At 42.7% G+C, this 18681-nt stretch overlaps 4 protein-coding genes across 4 annotated transcripts; 3 read left to right on the forward strand and 1 right to left on the reverse strand.

Moving 5' to 3' along the window:
• Positions 1-1451: 1451 nt before the first annotated feature.
• ush1ga (Usher syndrome 1Ga (autosomal recessive)) lies at positions 1452-7651 on the forward strand (the record flags this gene model as incomplete). Its single annotated transcript, XM_083676717.1, has 3 exons — positions 1452-1615; positions 5738-6191; positions 6384-7651. The coding sequence occupies 3 exons, from the start codon at positions 1452-1454 to the stop codon at positions 7191-7193; spliced, it is 1428 nt and encodes a 475-aa protein (XP_083532843.1). The 3' UTR covers positions 7194-7651.
• Positions 7652-9418: 1767 nt separating this feature from the next.
• Positions 9419-13115, forward strand: LOC310810273 (tripartite motif-containing protein 16-like protein). Its single transcript, XM_083677969.1, has 6 exons — positions 9419-10195; positions 10637-10732; positions 10951-11184; positions 11434-11605; positions 11694-11789; positions 11935-13115. The coding sequence occupies exons 1-6, from the start codon at positions 9731-9733 to the stop codon at positions 12564-12566; spliced, it is 1695 nt and encodes a 564-aa protein (XP_083534095.1). The 5' UTR covers positions 9419-9730; the 3' UTR covers positions 12567-13115.
• A 667-nt stretch (positions 13116-13782) lies between these two features.
• Positions 13783-15216, reverse strand: amn (amnion associated transmembrane protein; the record flags this gene model as incomplete). The annotated part of the gene is made up of 1 exon (XM_083676563.1): positions 13783-15216. One exon carries the CDS (start codon positions 15214-15216, stop codon positions 13783-13785), a length of 1434 nt encoding a protein of 477 aa, XP_083532689.1.
• A 526-nt stretch (positions 15217-15742) lies between these two features.
• Positions 15743-17863, forward strand: LOC310809656 (Golgi apparatus membrane protein TVP23 homolog B). Its single transcript, XM_083677032.1, has 7 exons — positions 15743-15822; positions 16146-16213; positions 16353-16497; positions 16622-16711; positions 16826-16951; positions 17266-17394; positions 17550-17863. Exons 1-7 carry the CDS (start codon positions 15811-15813, stop codon positions 17574-17576), a joined length of 597 nt encoding a protein of 198 aa, XP_083533158.1. The 5' UTR covers positions 15743-15810; the 3' UTR covers positions 17577-17863.
• The last annotated feature ends 818 nt before the right edge of the window (positions 17864-18681 follow it).

The raw sequence follows: 18681 nt of genomic DNA on the forward strand, positions 1-18681 counted from the left end.
ATGTAGGCTACATGAGTTTCATTTTCTGTCTAATAAAAAAGTAAAAAAATAATGAAGTCAGGAGATATGCACTCCCTCCTGGAAATGTTAATATTATTAACCATGCTCCATTTGCCATAGAATGTTTTCAATTTAATTTGAATACAATACAATTCAATACACTAGCTAACTTTGCACCCTTAAAATATTATAAAAATACACTTAAAATGTTTTTCCTGAAGCAATAACTTTAACATGCTGATGACAATAAATGCATTTTCACTACATGTAACATTTAATTGCAAGTCTATTCATGTTCGTAATGCTATTTAAATTGTATTGCTATTAAATTGAAAAATGCTCTTAACACATTGTGCCAATGTATTTTTAACATGTTAATCTTTTGTAAAAAATTCCAGTATAGCTGGCTGTTGTTGAATCAGGTTCTTCAACCCTATCAAGGAAGCCTGAAAATAGCCCACACTGACTACCACAGACCACCATAGGGCAAAATCAGATCAGACTTGCTATTATTCTGTCTCCTCACATAATTTGAAACATTACTTTAACATTACATTAACCATTATAACAGCACAAACAATTTGGTTTACTTTTTCCAATGAAATCTTAAAAAATAAGCACTACATTGATCATTGGTGTCAATATACAATGTCTCAGCAGCAGCCTACCTTGTGACGCGTGTGTTGCAGGTCCTGAGTGGCGACCTGGCCCGTCATTGCTTTTATATCCATCCAGTACCACTGTAGTCAACAGAAACCACACCTATAGCTAAATGAATTACTATGCACAATCATAAATTCCAAACAAATCTGATGTATGTCAAAGAGGATTAAGAAGCACATGATATATCACACAAAGTGAGCGTTGCTCTCACACAGTGTAATTAAAATGATTATCAGAACTAAAAACATTAGGCTACATCAGACCAATTTGAGTCGGTCAACATGATGACAGATACTAGCATGAGGTCCCGTTAATCCTTGGCTAAATTACATAATTTGGCATCAATAAGAGTCGCACTCTTATTGTGCTCAATTAAAATTGCTCTTTATCTCTCGTACTGAATGATTCCAGTTTATAGTAATAGTGTAATACTAATACACTAACCCTAGTCTATTAGCCTAAGGGGGTAGAACTTGAAATTCAGCAATATATGTTAAATTAATAAAGAGTTCTCCATAATCTGTCGGACTAGGTTCATCATCCATACTCCAAATCAATTAGCATAGCCCTATGTAGTCTAGGATAACACTGTCTAATAACCACGCCCTGACCGATTGGTGCGCGTCTCAGGTGACCCTAGATACCGAATGCGCGCTCCGTTTCTAGCGCGACTCTCACAGCTCACCCGTGGCCGCGATGGAAGACCGTCGGCAGAGAACGATACTTCTCAGATGGCCAGATGATGATCGAGCGTAATGGAGTTAAGGGTCAGTTGATACTGCTGTACCATGAATGACAGGTACCATAAGGCGGCCCGGGATGGCTACCTGGACCTGCTGAAAGAGGCTACACGTAAGGATCTGAACGCGCCGGACGAAGATGGCATGACACCAACTTTATGGGCCGCTTATCACGGCAATTTGGAGGCTCTGCGACTAATCGTGGGCAGAGGGTAGGAACTTTTATCATATGAGATGATGCCTTTTACTTTTGATTAAATAATGTAGCTGTGTGCGGAGTGTTTTTACCCATGTAGATAACAAGGCTACAGTGTACAGTAACGGTACACCTCCTGAGTAGCCTACGAAGTAGGTCAGTTAGGGTGCCACAAAGTGGCCCAGAGTGAGTGTTAGAACCGTGAAAGAGGAGAGCAGACTGCCTTGGAGGCGGGTTGAGTAAAGAAAAATACAGGTCTTGACCTTTCTACTCTAGACAGACCTTTAATGTAAGCCTATAGCGTCACAGTGATGATACATGTAAGTGTTTCCATTTAAATGAACTTTCATGGGAGAAAACATAAAGTAAAAGGTTACTGATATACCATGCTTCTGTTTATGGAAATGTAGGACTTATTGTTCTATAAACTGAACTAAAGTTACAGGACACATCCTCAGCCTCTATGTATTGAGTTATGATATAGCAGCTCAGACCTTACACAAGTCTGTCTGTTTAATCATCATAATCAATAAATGTCCTCCTGTTATTCTCAAGACCAATGTATTGTCTACAGCACACTAAATACATTTGAGGCAATATTTTTGTTGGCTATTTAATATTTTTCTTATTTTCTCCTGGTACTCTCATGTTGATTTTAGTATGTGGGTCCACTGATGAAGTTTATTGTATGACCAAATAAGTATAGGTTTCATATGATCGAGAGAGCATAGCCTGTTGTGTTGTTATATCACGGTAATAAAGTCAGTGTGTGTTGTCACATGACTGTAATAAAGTCAGTGTCACACTTTAAACATAGCAACGCTTGTGTGCAAAGAGGAGAGACGTACCATCATCATCAAAGGCTGTTGTATGTACCCCCTCCCCAGCTTTGCATTACTTCTTCACATAACATCAATAGATGACAGTGTGCTGTGTTGGCTCTGTGTTTACTCAGCAAGTCACTGTTCTGTGATGCAACAATGACCTTTCTAGATTCTAGATAGAAGGCTCTAGACCAACTCATCAACCATAATACTTTTTCAGTGATGTGTAAGCACTTGTTCTCTTAGACAGATACAGTAGATATGTAAATATGTTTGAAATTCATCCTGAGCAGAGTCTGTGCGAATGACCGATCCAGCTGGCCTGTTAAGATCGGTTTGTTTCAGTTATGATGGACCAGTAAAATGGAACACAAAAGCCCTCTTCAGTGGTTTTCTGCCTGACCTGGTTTCCCTCCATTATCAAAGTGGTTAATTTGCAATTGTTAGTCACATGAGAACTCTCTGTGACAGGCATTGACTAACAAAGCTATGGCCAAAGACTTGGCTGCCTGATACTGACTAACAAAACCCTGTTAAACGACTTGATTGCCTGGCTATTGATAAACAATAGTACAATAGATAGATGTATCCTGTCTCCTTTCATTGACATGCACAGGCTATTATTGTTAACCACTTCCCACCTCCAGGGTATCTGCACCTTTGGGGTCTCTTGTATATAATGTGTGCCTCTCAAACATGTAATTGTACTGAGTTGCCTTTCTTTACCCACTATTTGCTGTGTACTGTATAATACTATTTTGCTTGGACAATAAAGTTGTTGCTTGACTAAACGCTTTTGGAGCCACAAGACATCTTATTTCACAAGGGTGAAATTCCTACACCTATCATCTCACACAGACTTACAGTAGTGGGCCTTGTGGGCTGTATTCATCATCTATTGAAAGCACACAATATACTGTATAAGCAAAGGCTTAATTAGGTTAGATGTGGTCCATTGGTCATGTACTATCTTGATCAGGGAAAATGCACACAGGGTAAACAATGTAGGGTCCCATGGCACTATGTGGTGATACATTCAGTGGTTTAAAACCCTTATCACAGGATTTCCCACGGTGCATAGTGTTCATAAATGTTTTAGACATTTACTGCTCTGGAAAGGCACATTATACAGATTTTTTACACAGAATGAAATGACAAACAACAAACCCCCCTCTACTAAAATGTTTGAGTGACATCTGATACTAAAAATATACATCTATGGGCACAGTCGTGTCTCAGACATGCCAACACCCATGATATCCAGGGAGATAATGGAGATAATTTCAATGATATTTGACAACTTAATGGGGGTAGCAGCAATCCAGTCTGATGCTTGGTGGATTTATGATGGACATAATACATACACTATACAATACAATACAATAGCATTCATCCGTCTTTTTATATGGAGATGAAACAACAAACAAAGGAGAGGGCAGGAGATTGGGTGAATGTCCATCCTTATCACCTGTTTTATTATAAAATATAGGAGTTATTTTTAGGTTTTGCCATAAGGTGTCCATAACACCTTAACGGTACATAACATTATTGTACAGTATGTCCTGATATAAAGCACTCTTTGACTATTTATGGCTACATATTTGTTACTTCTTTAAAACATACTGTATTATATTATTTTCAATATAATCTACAGTGCTGTATATGCTTTAAGTTGTCCCTGATATTACAGTATTTACAGATTTCTCAAACTGTTTTCTCACTCCATTTTTAGTAAAAGTTTGTAATTGCTTCATTGTTGCTTCCTGGGCACTAGACCAAGTACCCAGGCCTTTAGTGTTCCACTCCCTGGAGCCTACTGTAGCTAACTCTCACTATCACACTGACCTGTTGGCTTTCCACCTGACCCTTCACTTCACTTTTCCTCCCACACATTAGCATTAGTGTGTTTGAGGCCAAAGGTAGAAATCAGGGTCAGGCAGATGAGACAGTGCTAATCCTTTCTCTGCTTGGATCTAGGCACACAGCTTCTCCGCCACCTGTGTAAACTTTGCAGCTTTGCCCATCAATAATACATCTCTGCTTCTGCCATGGCTTCACCTACAGGCAGCCCATCAAATATTGATCAAGCTACATTGGACAATGCTATGTAGGGAAACTACATAGTCAAATCCACTGAGGTCAAATCCTGTCTGCAAGCATTTCAATTGACAAGAACTTGTGAGCGATATTTACATGATCTGAAAGTTAATTGTTTGCATTGAAATTGTTTGAGGGTTAAATGCAGTGCAGTCTGGAAAAGGTGGTGAACCAGATTTGACCTATTTCATCAGTTTTTTACAGAGGGAAAAAAATAAAGTGTAAAACATTTTTATTAGCATTTTCTACATCAAATAACAAACACCCCACCCTCCCCCAACACCTGTTGTTGTTAATCACTTTGTGATGTATGTATAATGGAATAAATGAAAAATAATTACAGTTTCCCAGAAATGAGAACACATACAATGGACCTATTGTGTTATGAGAAGGTATTTCTGCTGCAGGGTCCAAGTGCCTGTGTCCCCCATATCAGCCAGCCAGATCCATGCTCCATGACTGGAGGAATTCAGCATGACATCACCATACGAGATTGTGCTCATGTGTAACCTAACCGGTCTCCCTTTGAAACAGGATACTAGTAGTGTAGTTGCAGTGCTGGCAAGCTGGTGGTCGTATTACAGGCCAACTGTAGCGGTGCAGCACTAGTGGAGGTGACCCTGAGTTCATAGGCTGATGATGATAGAGGAACAGTGAGCATGGAGGAAGCCTACTATACAGGGGATATCCCCCCCCATGGACAGGAGGGAGGTTTAAAACAAGGCTACGGTTTATCCAACCACATATGTACATGATCAGTTTTGTGCTATTGAGAATTAGTTAATGTACTATGTACTATGTTTGGGCTGTTCACTGATACAAAGAGTTTGTGCCGTGTCAAGGCTTTAAATGATTTATGAAGACCCAATGAACAATCCATGGATGACAGATCAGTGCTGAAAACATGATAAAAAAATCATGTGCTTACTCATGAGTGTGCTGCTATATTTAGGTTTATCTTGATGGAAGACAAAGGTGAGGGTAATCCTTATCCTGGGTCATATTGCAACTAGCTAACACCTAGCCTTTGGAACAACAACTCTGGTAATAATGACTATCTATTGGCATGATAAAGTGTTTGGGATTTCTTCAAAATAGACTGTTCAGAATTAGAATAAGAGAGATATGGATGAACACACTTCCACACTCTCTCAAGCTCAGATTCAAGCTAATATCTGTTATCTATTGTCCTAATCTTCCCTTGTCCTGTCTTGTAGGGGCAACCCAGACAAGTGTGACATATGGGGGAACACACCGCTCCACCTGGCAGCTGCCAATGGCCACCATAACTGCCTCTCCTTCCTGGTGTCCTTCGGTGCCAACGTGTGGTGCCTGGACAACGACTACCACACCCCTCTGGACATGGCCGCCACCAAGAGCCACATGGACTGCGTGCGCTACCTGGACTCTATCGCTGCCAAGCAGATGGCCCTCAACCCCAAGCTGGTGAGCAAGCTGAAGGACCGGGCGTTTCGCGAGGCAGAGCGACGCATCAAGGAATGTGTGAAGCTGCAGAGGAAGCACCACAAGCGCATGGAGCGCAGGTTCCACAAGGAGGCGTCGGAGGCCTCCGTATCCGACGCCATGAGTTTCTCCAGCTACACCAGCAGCTCTGTGAGCCGCAAACTGCACCACCTCAATGCAGCCACCGTCAGTGTGCCATACTCTCAGGTCAGCTGTAACACTGTCATGCAGCTACTCATGGAAATGTATCTCATGAATCTCACCCATTAGCTTTCAAAAAGCTAAAATTGTATGCATTATTGTAGATAGATGTAGATCTCTTCTTGCTTCACTCTACCAATTGCAAAGATCACATAATATTGTTTGTGGTTGATTCCAGTGTTCACTCTGTCCCTGTAGGCTACTCTTCATGCCACAACCCGAGGGAAGACTAAGATTCAGAAGAGACTGGAGAAGAGAAAGCAAGGAGAGGGGACCTTTAAGATCTATGAGGACGGGAGGAAGAGTGTCCGCTCCCTCTCAGGTTTGCAGCTGGGCAACGATGTCATGTTCCTCAAACAGGGCACCTACTTGAGTCCCAAGGACCGTGCCCGCCGCAACATCCGCGACATGTTCCCCAGAGACAACGACGATGCCATCTCGCGTGCCATCAGCGAGCCGGACCTCCATGGGCCTGATGTGGACTACTCCGAGATCAGTACCGATTCTGGCCACGACTCACTATTCAACAGACCTGGCCTGGGCACCATGATGTTCAGGAGGAACTACGTTAGTGGGGGAATGTTTGGCATCGGTGGGCGGGATGAGGGTAGCCTGGCAGGCACAGAGCATGCGGGAGCTAACGTACGTCTGCGCAGCCGGCTACATCGCTCGCCCAGCCTGGACGAGGACAGTATCGGCAGTGCCCACAGCCTGCAGGAGAGGAACAGGCAGGAGCTGCCCTGGGACGAGGTGGAGCTGGGGCTGGACGATGACGACGAGCCTGAGACCAGCTCTCTGGAGGTGTTCCTGGCCACACAGAGCATGAACGAGTTCATCCCCATCTTCAAAAGGGAGAAGATTGACCTGGAAGCACTGCTGCTGTGTTCTGACCACGACCTCAAGAGCATTCATATCCCCCTGGGGCCTCGCAAGAAGATCCTGGATGCCTGTAAGAGGCGCCTGGAGACCATAGAAGACCCAGACTGTATAGAGGACACAGAGCTGTGAGTGAGTGGTGACTATTGCTATTGGTTCTGTGGCGGGAGCCAGACAGAAAGGACATTTTCAAGACAAATATCAGTGGACAAGAGGGGGATGAGCTATCAAAAATCCTGAGTAGGATGCCTGTGCTTTCTTTACTATGTGGATCTACCCTTGAACTGAAGAGATATAAAAGGTGTCTTGAATCATAGCAGCATCAAGGGAGAGTGATAGGAGTCCAAGACTGCTTGGACCTGTATCTACAGAATACGGCGTACAGGGTTGCAGTGTCCTTGTATGCCATGTGGTAGTGTGCAGAGAGCTGAAGGTGGGGGTCTTCCTCTCCTCTACACCTCTCTTGGCTTATGTTTGCCCCTGTGGGGCATGTACTGTACAGTACTACCATCTCCTGTGCCTGTGCTCCTTGTGCCTGTGGATTTGTTACTAAATGTCTTTAAGACATGATTTTTACATACGTTTTATTGTTATTTGTTTGTTAATCCATTGGACCAAGTCTCCAATCTATAAGTTGCATTCGCAGTTTTTGATCTCCCTGTTATCTGTGCATTAACAGCACTCTGTTGATAAAGATGTTGATGAGGATCACCTGTTGAGTGTTTTGGCCTGGATCATTCAACTGATATGCATTTATATGTTTTATACCGATACATTTGTTTACATCCAGTATGCCAGATCAAACCAGTTTCAGCTTGTCTTGCTGTTAAAGGAGGCCAATTGTTCATTGTTTTGTAAATTTAGGCTATGAGAGAATAGTTTATCTTTTTTTGTGTTTAATATATTATTTTATCATTATCTTATTGAAGGGATGAAACCCTTTTTACACCATTGTGTTTTTATAATGAAATAGTACATCAAACAGTACATTGTGTTGTTATCTCTTTTTATGGTAGAGCTTTAAAGCCATTACCCTGCTTTTTATTATGACACTCAATTAGGTTTTAAATTCCAATTTTTCACATTTATCCTGAGGATATCTCTCACTGTATTGTTCATACAGCATTTATTGATGTCTAGTGTACTGTTTGTACTGTTAATTTGACAGTCTTCCAGCTGTTCATGGGTCAGTAGTAGATATTGTCAGGTGCATCTGAAATCTAAATAGATGTCAACAGTGAATGTTACTTTTTTAAATAATAATTTTGCTTAATAAATAAACAAATACACTAATGAGAGTGACTGTGTGTATTGTGTTTGAGGAGTAGGCATGGGAGCTGTTTCCCATAACCTCAGAAGAAAGGGGAAAGAGGACAACAATGAGGGAGTCAGAGGTTACAGAGCTTTAAAGTAAGTTGATACTCATTCATTCATGCACCATTCTTATCATTTAGTTCCATGCAAGGAAGCCAATTAGTTCCCACTGACTAGAGTTCATACAGGGACCATTTAGTTTGCAGCAGAGTCCATGAATCCAAGTTCTTTTCTAAAACCCTTCAATAAACCCTGATCATAATATGAGCATGCATTATTGGTTTTAGACTGGATTAACACTCATTGTACCTGGTGCACTCTCCCTGTTTACAGTGGCAGCTATCTACCCAGACAATCTACATCCTGTTTATATTTCCTGCCCCTCCCTAAGTGTGTATGAACAATTATTGTCTATGAGTTTTTTTCAGTTTAGTATATATTTTTAGTACATATTTTAAGATAAGCATTACAGCATGTGGTTGGTTGGAGAGAATCTCGGGAAGTATGGGCGGATATGCTGCTGTCCAGAAACATTCTTAACTGTAATCAAAAGGAAACACTCTTCTCCACAGTGATCCCCCTCAGACATGCAGTATTTCTGGACATTGCATGACTCTTCTATGATAATGTCAAGACATTTCGCTGAGGTCATAGAATACAATGCATAATCACTTTTAGCTGAACCAGATGTTTTTGTTCAAATAATAATATCTGTTCAGTACAGTAGGTATACTATTAAAGCTGTAGCACCTGTTTTGTTCAGTGTCATACAGTCAGTTTCTGGGAACACAATGTACTGGTTATGGTTATTTTGGTTAGAAGAGGTAGATAGTGTTGTGTACAAGTTTGACTGTACAGCAAGTCTCTTATAACACACAATTTTATGATTCATCAAAACAGAAACCACATTCCTTGTCCTCCCTGGCTGGATCAAAACACACTCAGTCATACTTGCCCCTCCTCCCAGTTATCCAGTTCGGCTGTGCCTTTAGCCGAGTGAGGGAGGAGACACAAAAAAGGGAGAGAGAAAGAGAGGGGAGGAGTGAAATAAGAGGAGACTACTGCTGCTGACTCACTATAGTGTTCTCAAGGCGTGGTCCTCATTTATTTTCTTGAGTGCTCACTGAGTTGTCTTGAGTATGGAGTTGGACAGAGAGAGAGAGAGAGAGAGAGAGAGAGAGAGAGAGAGAAAGAGAGAGAGAGAGTAGGGTGTTAGAGCTGTGATGTCTCAGAAGCCGCGGTAGACTAACATAAGCCACCAGCCCAGCTTCTTAGAGAGGGGAGGTTCTGAACCAGAAAAGGGCCCTCACTGAGAGAAGGGAGAGCCTGTTACAGGACAAAGAGCCTACCTGGATATGGAGGCAATGGAGGCCCCCGTCATCAATGAAGCGGATGATAAGGAGCAGACCCATCTCTCCACCGGAAGCCAAGAGATCAAAACAACAGAGGAACCAGGGGACCCTGGGAGAACAGATGAGCCAGAAGACAACACCACCCGCACCTCTAACATATTGAACCCAGAGGATGTTCTATGTGACTCCTGCATCGAGAGCCCCTGCAGGGCACTCAAGTCCTGCCTCACCTGCCTAGTGTCCTACTGCGAGGTCCACCTCAGGCCTCACCTGGAGAACAGTAAGTTCCAGAACCACCGTCTGGTGGAGCCCTTACAGGACATAGAGTGTCGCACGTGTGATGTACACCAGCTTCCCCTGGAGCTCTACTGCCAGACAGACGGCTGCTGTGTGTGTCGGGATTGTGAGGGACAACAGCACCAGGAACACACCACTCTACCTGTTGGGGAAGCTCGCAGACAGATCGAGGTGCTGATGCCTTTCACATACACACAGAAACACAATACAACACAATGATATTTTACCATAGCACCTAATGATGAATGATGACCATTCACTTTTGCCCCACTTTTGCTTCTCTTTGCGTCATGTAATGACACTCTTCCTCTGATAGAGAGAGAGGAAGGAAAGTGTTTAGGCAAAGAGTCATCATTAGTTAATCACAAGACTCCAGAATCTGTGTGATTGGGACCAGACGGTGTGACATGTGATATATACAGCCTGCTCATTGTTATGTAGCTGTTCCAAGAAATTGCCCTCTCGCATAGTCAGGAAAAAGGGAAATATTTTCCTATAGGCTATGCTGGTAAGCTTTTGGCATTTATCCCTACACATGGAACTGTTAAAGAAACAGATCTCTTCCTCATATGTACTGTATGAATATGTGTGTTTGTGTATGATTGTCTACAGACAGAGCTACAGAAGAAGCAAGGGGAGATTACAAAGACCATCTCAGCTGCAGAGAATGCAATTGACAAGCTACAGAGCAACAATGTGTCTATAGAGGTACACTGTTATCTAATATATTGGCTCCTCTTAACACTGTACACCATTGTCTTTGATTATAGCTGTTGAACTTAAATCATATATAAAACCGATACAAGTTCACAGAGTATCGTTCCCATGCTTTTTTCTGCCATCTTTACCCCCTAATTTTCTCTCACACATTACCTCAATCACCTTCCTCTCCCCCATTCCTATGCCCCCCACCCTGCCCTCCTCAGAACTCTGTGGCGGAGGTCCGGGCTGTGATTGAGCAGCAGTTCTCCCTGCTGCAGGCGGCCGTGGTGGAGGCCAGAAGGGGAGCTGCGGAGGTGCTGGGAGGGGAGCAGAGACAAGCACTGAGGCAGGTGGAGGGCATCCAGGCCCATCTGGAGCAGAGGAAAGCAGAGCTAAAGAAAACCCTGGCCCGGGTGGAGAAGCTCTCCAGGAAAAAGACGGACGTTGACTTCCTGCAGGTCAGAGGCACACCCAAAACTGTACTGAGAGCCACAGTGTCAACCCGACTGCATGATATCTCCTATGTCACAGTGAATCTGTAAGGTACTGTACAGTACAGTCAGTGAGGCATCACGTATTTATTTTGTCTGTCAATATGCTGACAGTGTCTACAGTATTTGAGATCATTTCAACAGTTTCATGATTTAGGTGTCCATGTGCTGGCATTACAGTTTCAGTGCACTGACTCCCCCTGGTGGCGACTTTAGGAGTATTCTGAGTGGAAGAAGAGGTCAGTGGACATGTGTCTGCCTGGGGTGTACATTGGCCTCATCGACCGCCTGGCCTCCTTCAGCCTAGTGGTCACTGAGTCCACCCAGGAGCTGTGTGACCAGCTGCTCTCTACATACAGGGACAAGCTGAAAGAGATATGCAAGAGTGGTGAGTGTGCACATATCCCGAGTCTCCTAAAGCAGTGGATGTACTGTACTACATTTTACCTACAGGATAACTCCCCTCTCTCCAACAGAGAAACTGGGTATTAAAACCATGGTCCATGCTGACATGTCAGAGGCTCAGCCTTTGTCTCTGCCTGACCCTGAGACTCGAGAGGACTTCCTGAAGTGTAAGTGTTCCTCTTCACTATATAGCAACTACTTAATTTCAACCAATCAATCAATGAAATGTCTCATTCTACTTACATACCACTTTTCACATTTTGATTTTGCAGACTGGGGTATCGGTTGACATATGTGTTATCTTCCCTGCAGATGCCAGCAATCTTAGTTTCGACCCAGACACCACTCACAAATTCCTGCGACTGACCAAAGACAACAGGAAGGTGACCAACACCAGCCCCTGGCAGCACACTTACCCAGACACACCCACACGGTTTGAATACTGGCGCCAGGTGATGACCTCAGAGAGCCTTTACCTGGGGCGGCACTACTTTGAGGTGGAAATGAGTGGGGAGAAGGCACATGTAGGTCTCACCTACAAGAGCATCGATCGTAAGGGTGAGGAGAGCAGCAGCTGCATCACAGGGAATGACTTCTCTTGGTGTCTAGGAAGAACGGGCCGAGGTTTCTCAGCTTGGCATGACAATGTGGAAGCACTACTGGAGGCCAGTACGGTCACAAGGATAGGGGTCTACATTGATTTTGAGAAGGGTTCAATTGCTTTCTATGGTGTGACTGAGACTGTTACACTCCTGTACAAGTACAAGGCTGACTTCATGGAGCCCTTGTGTCCTACTGTCTGGCTCTCAAAGAAGGACAATGTGGTGTCACTGGTCAGCCCTAGGGATCTTCTACCGCTGAAGAGCTCATCTATGACCCTCACCACTCTTACGCCACCCCCTGCCACCCTTGAAACATTTCCTGAATCAACTATTGTAGTTTAGGTTTGTGTAATATAACCATTGGCAAGGGAAGACATGGGAATCAGTGGAGTAATCGCTCTCTGGGAAAGCATGACCAGTTGCAATAAAGTAATTACAGTATGTTTCTATTATTGGACAACGCTGAATTATATTTAAGGGGCAACCTGTGATTCAAACAAACAACAAAGCAAATACCCTTGGGTAAAAAGCTGAGGGATGGGGCTGGAGAAATGTAACCACTCTCAATTTCATAGATGGAGCTATGGATGCTGAAGGACTGACTATCCATCAAAATTATAGTTTTGACAATGTTTTGAAGCTATACAGTGTTTGTTTGCAATTACATCGTTTACAAACAATGTAATATATTTTGGGTTCTGATGAGGTAAGACAGTTGAACTAAGCTCATAAGGCATTTATAAGTTATATTCTTTAAGAATAAATGGCTATATAGCGTTAATTTAAAAGTCTGTATGGTTATGCTACCATCTAGTGGTGAATATAGAACAAAACATGTTTTAAGGCTGTGGTACAACCAACGCTGAGGAATAAAGTGATTATTTCAAGATATGTCCATTTAAGAATCTTCTGTTTGTCCACATTTTCCTTGACATTGTGTTCAACATTATTGAGGTCAAGGACTGTCTTCTCAACATTTGTGTCTGTAGTTTGAATAATAACAATGATTTAAAGGAGCAGGGCGAAGGTTTGTTGGAAATCTGCCACCTCTGGCCATCGCACCTAAATTCAGTTAGAAGATCCAAACAACAACATCCTCTCTCATAATAATATAACCCCACGAAATGGACACGGATTGTCAGACACTAACTGTTGTGTTTCTGCATGTGTTTCCAGACCAGAAAAGCATTAGTAAATTAAAAACTGTATTCCTTTCAAGGGATCTCATTCCCTGAACGGAGTAACCATTACGAAGCTTTTAGAAAGCTTGAATGTTACATACTGGACCTTTAATCTAGTGGGAAATCATCATTAATTCAATCATTCATGCAGTAAAATCTCTTTATTTTCCACTCAGGAAGATACTGAACCAGATATAGAGATGTTTATGTGCTGGTACATTTTGTATGATCCTACTAAGATTGTTTTACAATTATGAAAATTATCTCAAGCATGAAACATACTCTTTATACATTTCCCAAATTACATTAGAACTCTATCTCGTAGAAGTTATTATGAAACTGTGCACATTATATTGACAGATGCAGTACAGTAAGTTTTAGGCATTGAAATCAGTTTCATTATCATCATATGCTGGGTTCACGAAATGCACACCTGACTGTGTGAGAGAGATAGAGTTGATGGTTTCATTCCCATACAAACCAGGTACAGCAGGCATCAAGCTGGGTTTGTCAAACATGGGGTTGTCAAAGCCACGGTCCATGGGGCCATCCAGGTCCCCATTCTCTTCGCTCTTCTTCAAGCTGCTCAGAGAGGGAATGCTTATGGTTGGCATTTGGACAATGCCTCTGTGAAAGAGGAAACCCAGGAAGACTAGGCCTGCCACCAAAATCAGGACCCCAAACACCGCTCCAACCACCACTCCTGCATTTCCCCCTGATCCGTCATTGCTGTTACTCCCAGAGGAGGCCTTGAACTCTGCCCCAGTAATGCCCCAGTGTGAGCCTTGGGAACTGATATCCTTCAGTATGTCCCTAGCGAGAGCCTCCGCCACCATACCAGACTGAGTTCCAGTCTCACCATCCAGGAGCACTATCTGGATCTCAGCTGTGGCCTCACGAGGGATCACCCCCAGGAACCACTGGGAACTGAGCACTTTGGACATGCCCAACTGGATGGACTTGTATGATGGCAGACCAAGGAAGAGATGATGCAGACGCTGACGGTAAGTCTCCAGTTTAAAGCCAGAGGAGTATTGGACACTGACAATGGCACCACACACATCACAGCAGTGTCCTGCAGGGCGCAGTGGCTTCTTGCAAGTCAGAGGAGCACATGTCACACTGTCACAGATCCTGACGTGGTTCTCCGAGTTTCCACAGTCACAGCCAGAGGGATCACTGCAGCCTGAAGATCCAGGGCTAAGGGACGAGGTTCCATGAAACTGCAGCCGGCCACAGTTTGACCTCAGGTACTGGGAGTACTCTGAGCTGCTGCTGAACTTGTGCCCTAGCACAGATACACTTTGCACAGGGACACTGGCCTGGTTGGAGGTGACGTCGACACGGAACGAGGAGCGGGTCTGGAAGACCACGTCATCGTACTGGCAGGGTACGCTCTCCTCATGCACTGAGAACAGGAACTGACTTTTCTCCAGGTCGTCTACTGTGGAGGCCGCCTGCCACAAAGCTGGGTTGAACCACTGCAGAGACTCAGAGTCCTTGAACTGGTTTGTGACACCGGCTCCACAGCCAGGATCCTGTCCGCCACTGACAGAGAAGCCAGCCCCTGAAGACAGGATGAACTCCCCATCAAGTGGCAGCCTCATCTCCAGAACAGAGTGGACCGTCTCCACATACACAGCCACTTTCCTTTGTGCCGAAAACTGCACCTTGTCATTGCCACAGGGCACAGATCCTTTGTCCCAGTTGGTCTTATTCTCAAAGTTGGTGTCTGGGATCCACTGTTTGTACAGGGCGTTTGTTGCCCCGAGGAGACAGAGAAGGAAGAACACATCTGGAGTTTTTGACATCCTGATCGCTTGTGACAGAAGTGAAGGGACTTCAGGTGACCTTTGTTTCTGACAGTGTGACTATCACATGATTGCACAGGTTCCTAGTTTATAAAGTTGATGAGCTCTGGTAAATATTCAGCTTTACAACCAGGTCACCAGTCAAAGATTGACTTTTGAACTGCAAAACTGCAGTGTAGACCTTTCATTAAAAATGTCTATTCAATTTTAAAAAGCTCAATCTTGCATTTACACATTTGTTTCTTAGCCTACTGTATGATGTGCTTTCACATTGTATAGCCTACACAATAAGCAACCCCTGTTGTTGTAAAACCTTTCACCATTGTGCTGTTTATCAAAACATAAAAAATCTATATTAAACTAAAATGAAAAGGACAAAATACATACAGGACAGAAGACATCTTTTCTACATGACATACAGAAGGTAAATAAACATGTTATCAGATTGTTTATACTTCCTTCCTCTTTCATCAAGTTCAGGACAGCAACAGCCACTGAAATTTTAATCAGGCAACCTATTCAGACACCCCTGTGTAGGGTCCTAAACGTTTGTTTACCTACACGTCATCAGGGAGTGGGTACCGAGTGGCAAATATGTTGAGACAGGTGAGAACTTATATTATATATAGCATTATAAAAGTAAGTTGAATAAATAATTCAATAGTATTTATTAATTACGACATGTGTGGGTATATGTAACTTGTTGTTGTTCTGTCGGTTACTGAAGCTAGCCAACCAAACGACTGTAATGACTTTTTACTCAATGTTTTTCATTTCATTATTTGCTTGACTTGTGTTGTCTACATCTGAGCCAGACAGGACAGTACTACTCAGTAGGAATGTGTACAGGCAGAGATTTTATATTGAGACAGGGTGCAGGTTAGCCTGTGACATAGCTAGCCTTCACCATTTGACTTTAATCATCTCAGGATTCGGCAGATGCTCCACTTTTTGGTGAGGACGACGATGCAGTCACTCAGAACAAATCAAATATCCAGTGAGTTTTGCAAGTTATTTTTCTATTGTCACATAGTACATTGATCACTTGTGAGTCCTCAGATCATGAATTAAAATGAACAAGAAAGTGTTGTTTTTCAAGAGATGTTGACCTAATCAAAACCTGCTCTGTGTTGTAGGCATCCTCTGGCCACGTTCTTCCATCTCTTCTTTCGCACAAGTGCCATATTAGTCTATCTACTCTGTGAAATACTGAGCAGTAGCTTCATTGCATGTATGGTGACCATCATTCTCCTTCTTTCATGTGACTTCTGGACAGTCAAGGTGAGTGGAATGTCACAGTGTGATGGCATCCAATTGGATACGACTGGGTATATATTCATAATATTGTGTCTCTGTGTGTTATGATTAATGCAATGGGTGACAGATTCCCTTTGCTCTTTGTCAGAATGTAACTGGCAGGTTGTTGGTGGGACTGAGGTGGTGGAATCAGGTGGATGACGATGGAAAGAGTCACTGGGTGTTTGAGTCCAGAAAGGTGGGCCTGAGTTTTGTACAGTTCATGATTTAGTCATCTGTAATGTTCAGCATCAAACATGAACATTTTTCTGTGGAATATTACTCTGTGCTTCTTTCTTCTTCTCGTCTGCAGGCAACCAATAGAAAGGTTCCCTCCAACTCTGAGTCGAGGATCTTCTGGCTAGGCCTAATTGTGTGTCCTATCCTCTGGGTCATCTTCGTGTTCAGCACGCTTTTCTCCTTCAAGTTTAAGTGGCTGGTGAGTTCATCGCTTTTTCTCCATTTGAATTGAAACATTTCCAATTTCCCAATGGGAAATTAATACATAACCCCTCTAGCTCTATGGTGTAAGACACTATGCATGTCAAGATTCAAGATTCTTTATTTGTCACGTGCATACAAGTATACAGTGAAATGCAAAGGTGACAGTGCCACAGAGTAGTGCAACAATAAGTTTTAAAAGAAAAAAGAAAAAAAAGAAAATGTTGGGGATTCCCAGGCCAATCAGAAGGTTGTATTGTTTCATCTCAATCTAATCTAATGGGGAAACACTTTTGTAATATCTTCTTACAGGCAGTGGTGGTCATGGGTGTGGCCTTACAGTGGGCCAACTTGTATGGGTATATGCGCTGCAAAGTAGGCGGGAAGACCAACCTGAGGAGCATGGCAACCAACTATCTTGGTGCCCAGCTCTTTAAACAGGTATGCATCCTAAATGTTGTGGTGTAACCTTTTTTGTTATTTAGACAGTCATTGTATCCATTAGAGCATGAGGTGCATGTATCATTTTGTATATTTACATCCAGTGATGCTACAGATTCTCTCCATTTCATCATCACTTGCTATCTTTTTTTCAGGCAACCGGGAAACAAGAGGCACCCTAGCACTAGCATTTCTGCTCTAAAATGAATGTGTCATGAATGAATCATATATTATCAAAAGAGTATGTTTCTTAATTCCTGTTGAACAGGTGGAAGATATCTCCCTTTTCTGAGGGCACGGGGTTTGTTTCCTATGGTTATTTTCAACACGTTCAAATATCTCTAAGCCTAGTAAAATATGTTGCTTTTTGGTGTTGGTTTAATTTATTTTCCTTAATTCTCGAACGGATTACTACTGTTTGTACAATGATTGCAAAACATTTTTAATATACAATAAAGTTCTGTTGGAATGAAAATCTGTGTATGTCTACTGAAAGTTGAAAGATGAACTGTTGACGGTGGCCGTAATATGGCGGCGATCCAACGACCAGTGGCGTTTTGGCGCGTGAGCCCCAACCGATGATAAATGTTTTTCAATTAAAACATTTTAACATCCAAGAAATCTGCTATTCAAGTCAACAGTAATGAATATAACTGAGGAAACACCATCGTGGGGAGAGGAGCTGGAGGAAAAACTCATGGAGGTTAGCAAACGTTCTAGCTGGCCAACCAGCCATGTAGCTAGCTAGCTAGCTAATCTTGTTCTGTGTTAGCTATCTTGCCACTTTAAGTGACTGCATTCACAGCTGTGTATTTCCGGACGAATATTGGCAACTGTAGCCTATCTTGAAGCCCACATTTCATTTGAATGTCTTACTTTAGCCAGTTCCAAAACGTTAGTCCTGAATATTCTCTCAAGGATCAAGAACTGTTGTCATTCATCAGTAATAGCCTGGAGAGAAGTGATCAGCTAACTAGAGGCATGGTAAGCAAACTTTTTTTTTTTTTTTTTAACTACCTTTCCGGAATAACAACTGTCCAGCAAACTGAATAATACTAGATTCAGAATCTTATTTAAAGTGTAACTGTATCAATCATTCATCAGATTAGGAATCACTAATTGAACTGCATGGATGAAATGATGGCATGGCCCATTTGTAAACATTTAGTCTTTTCTAATTAGTGCCAGCACATTGGTTTTTAACCGTTGTAATGGGTTGTGTTGTTTTGTGTAGCCTACTTGTACCTTATGTTGGTGCTGACCTGAGCAAAACAAATGTCCACTATG

The sequence above is a fragment of the Argentina silus genome (assembly GCF_951799395.1).
Source record: "Argentina silus genome assembly, chromosome: 9".
Taxonomy (NCBI): domain Eukaryota; kingdom Metazoa; phylum Chordata; class Actinopteri; order Argentiniformes; family Argentinidae; genus Argentina; species Argentina silus.

Bases quoted from the DNA above. Each gene is read 5' to 3' on its own strand.
- LOC310810273 (XM_083677969.1), top strand. From the start codon at position 9,731: ATGGAGGCAATGGAGGCCCCCGTCATCAATGAAGCGGATGATAAGGAG. The intron at 10,733-10,950 runs GTACACTGTTAT...TGCCCTCCTCAG, and splicing joins GCAACAATGTGTCTATAGAG to AACTCTGTGGCGGAGGTCCG. The intron at 11,606-11,693 runs GTGAGTGTGCAC...TCTCTCCAACAG, and splicing joins GAAAGAGATATGCAAGAGTG to AGAAACTGGGTATTAAAACC.
- LOC310809656 (XM_083677032.1), top strand. The intron at 16,498-16,621 runs GTGAGTGGAATG...GCTCTTTGTCAG, and splicing joins GTGACTTCTGGACAGTCAAG to AATGTAACTGGCAGGTTGTT. The intron at 17,395-17,549 runs GTATGCATCCTA...TCTTTTTTTCAG, and splicing joins GTGCCCAGCTCTTTAAACAG to GCAACCGGGAAACAAGAGGC.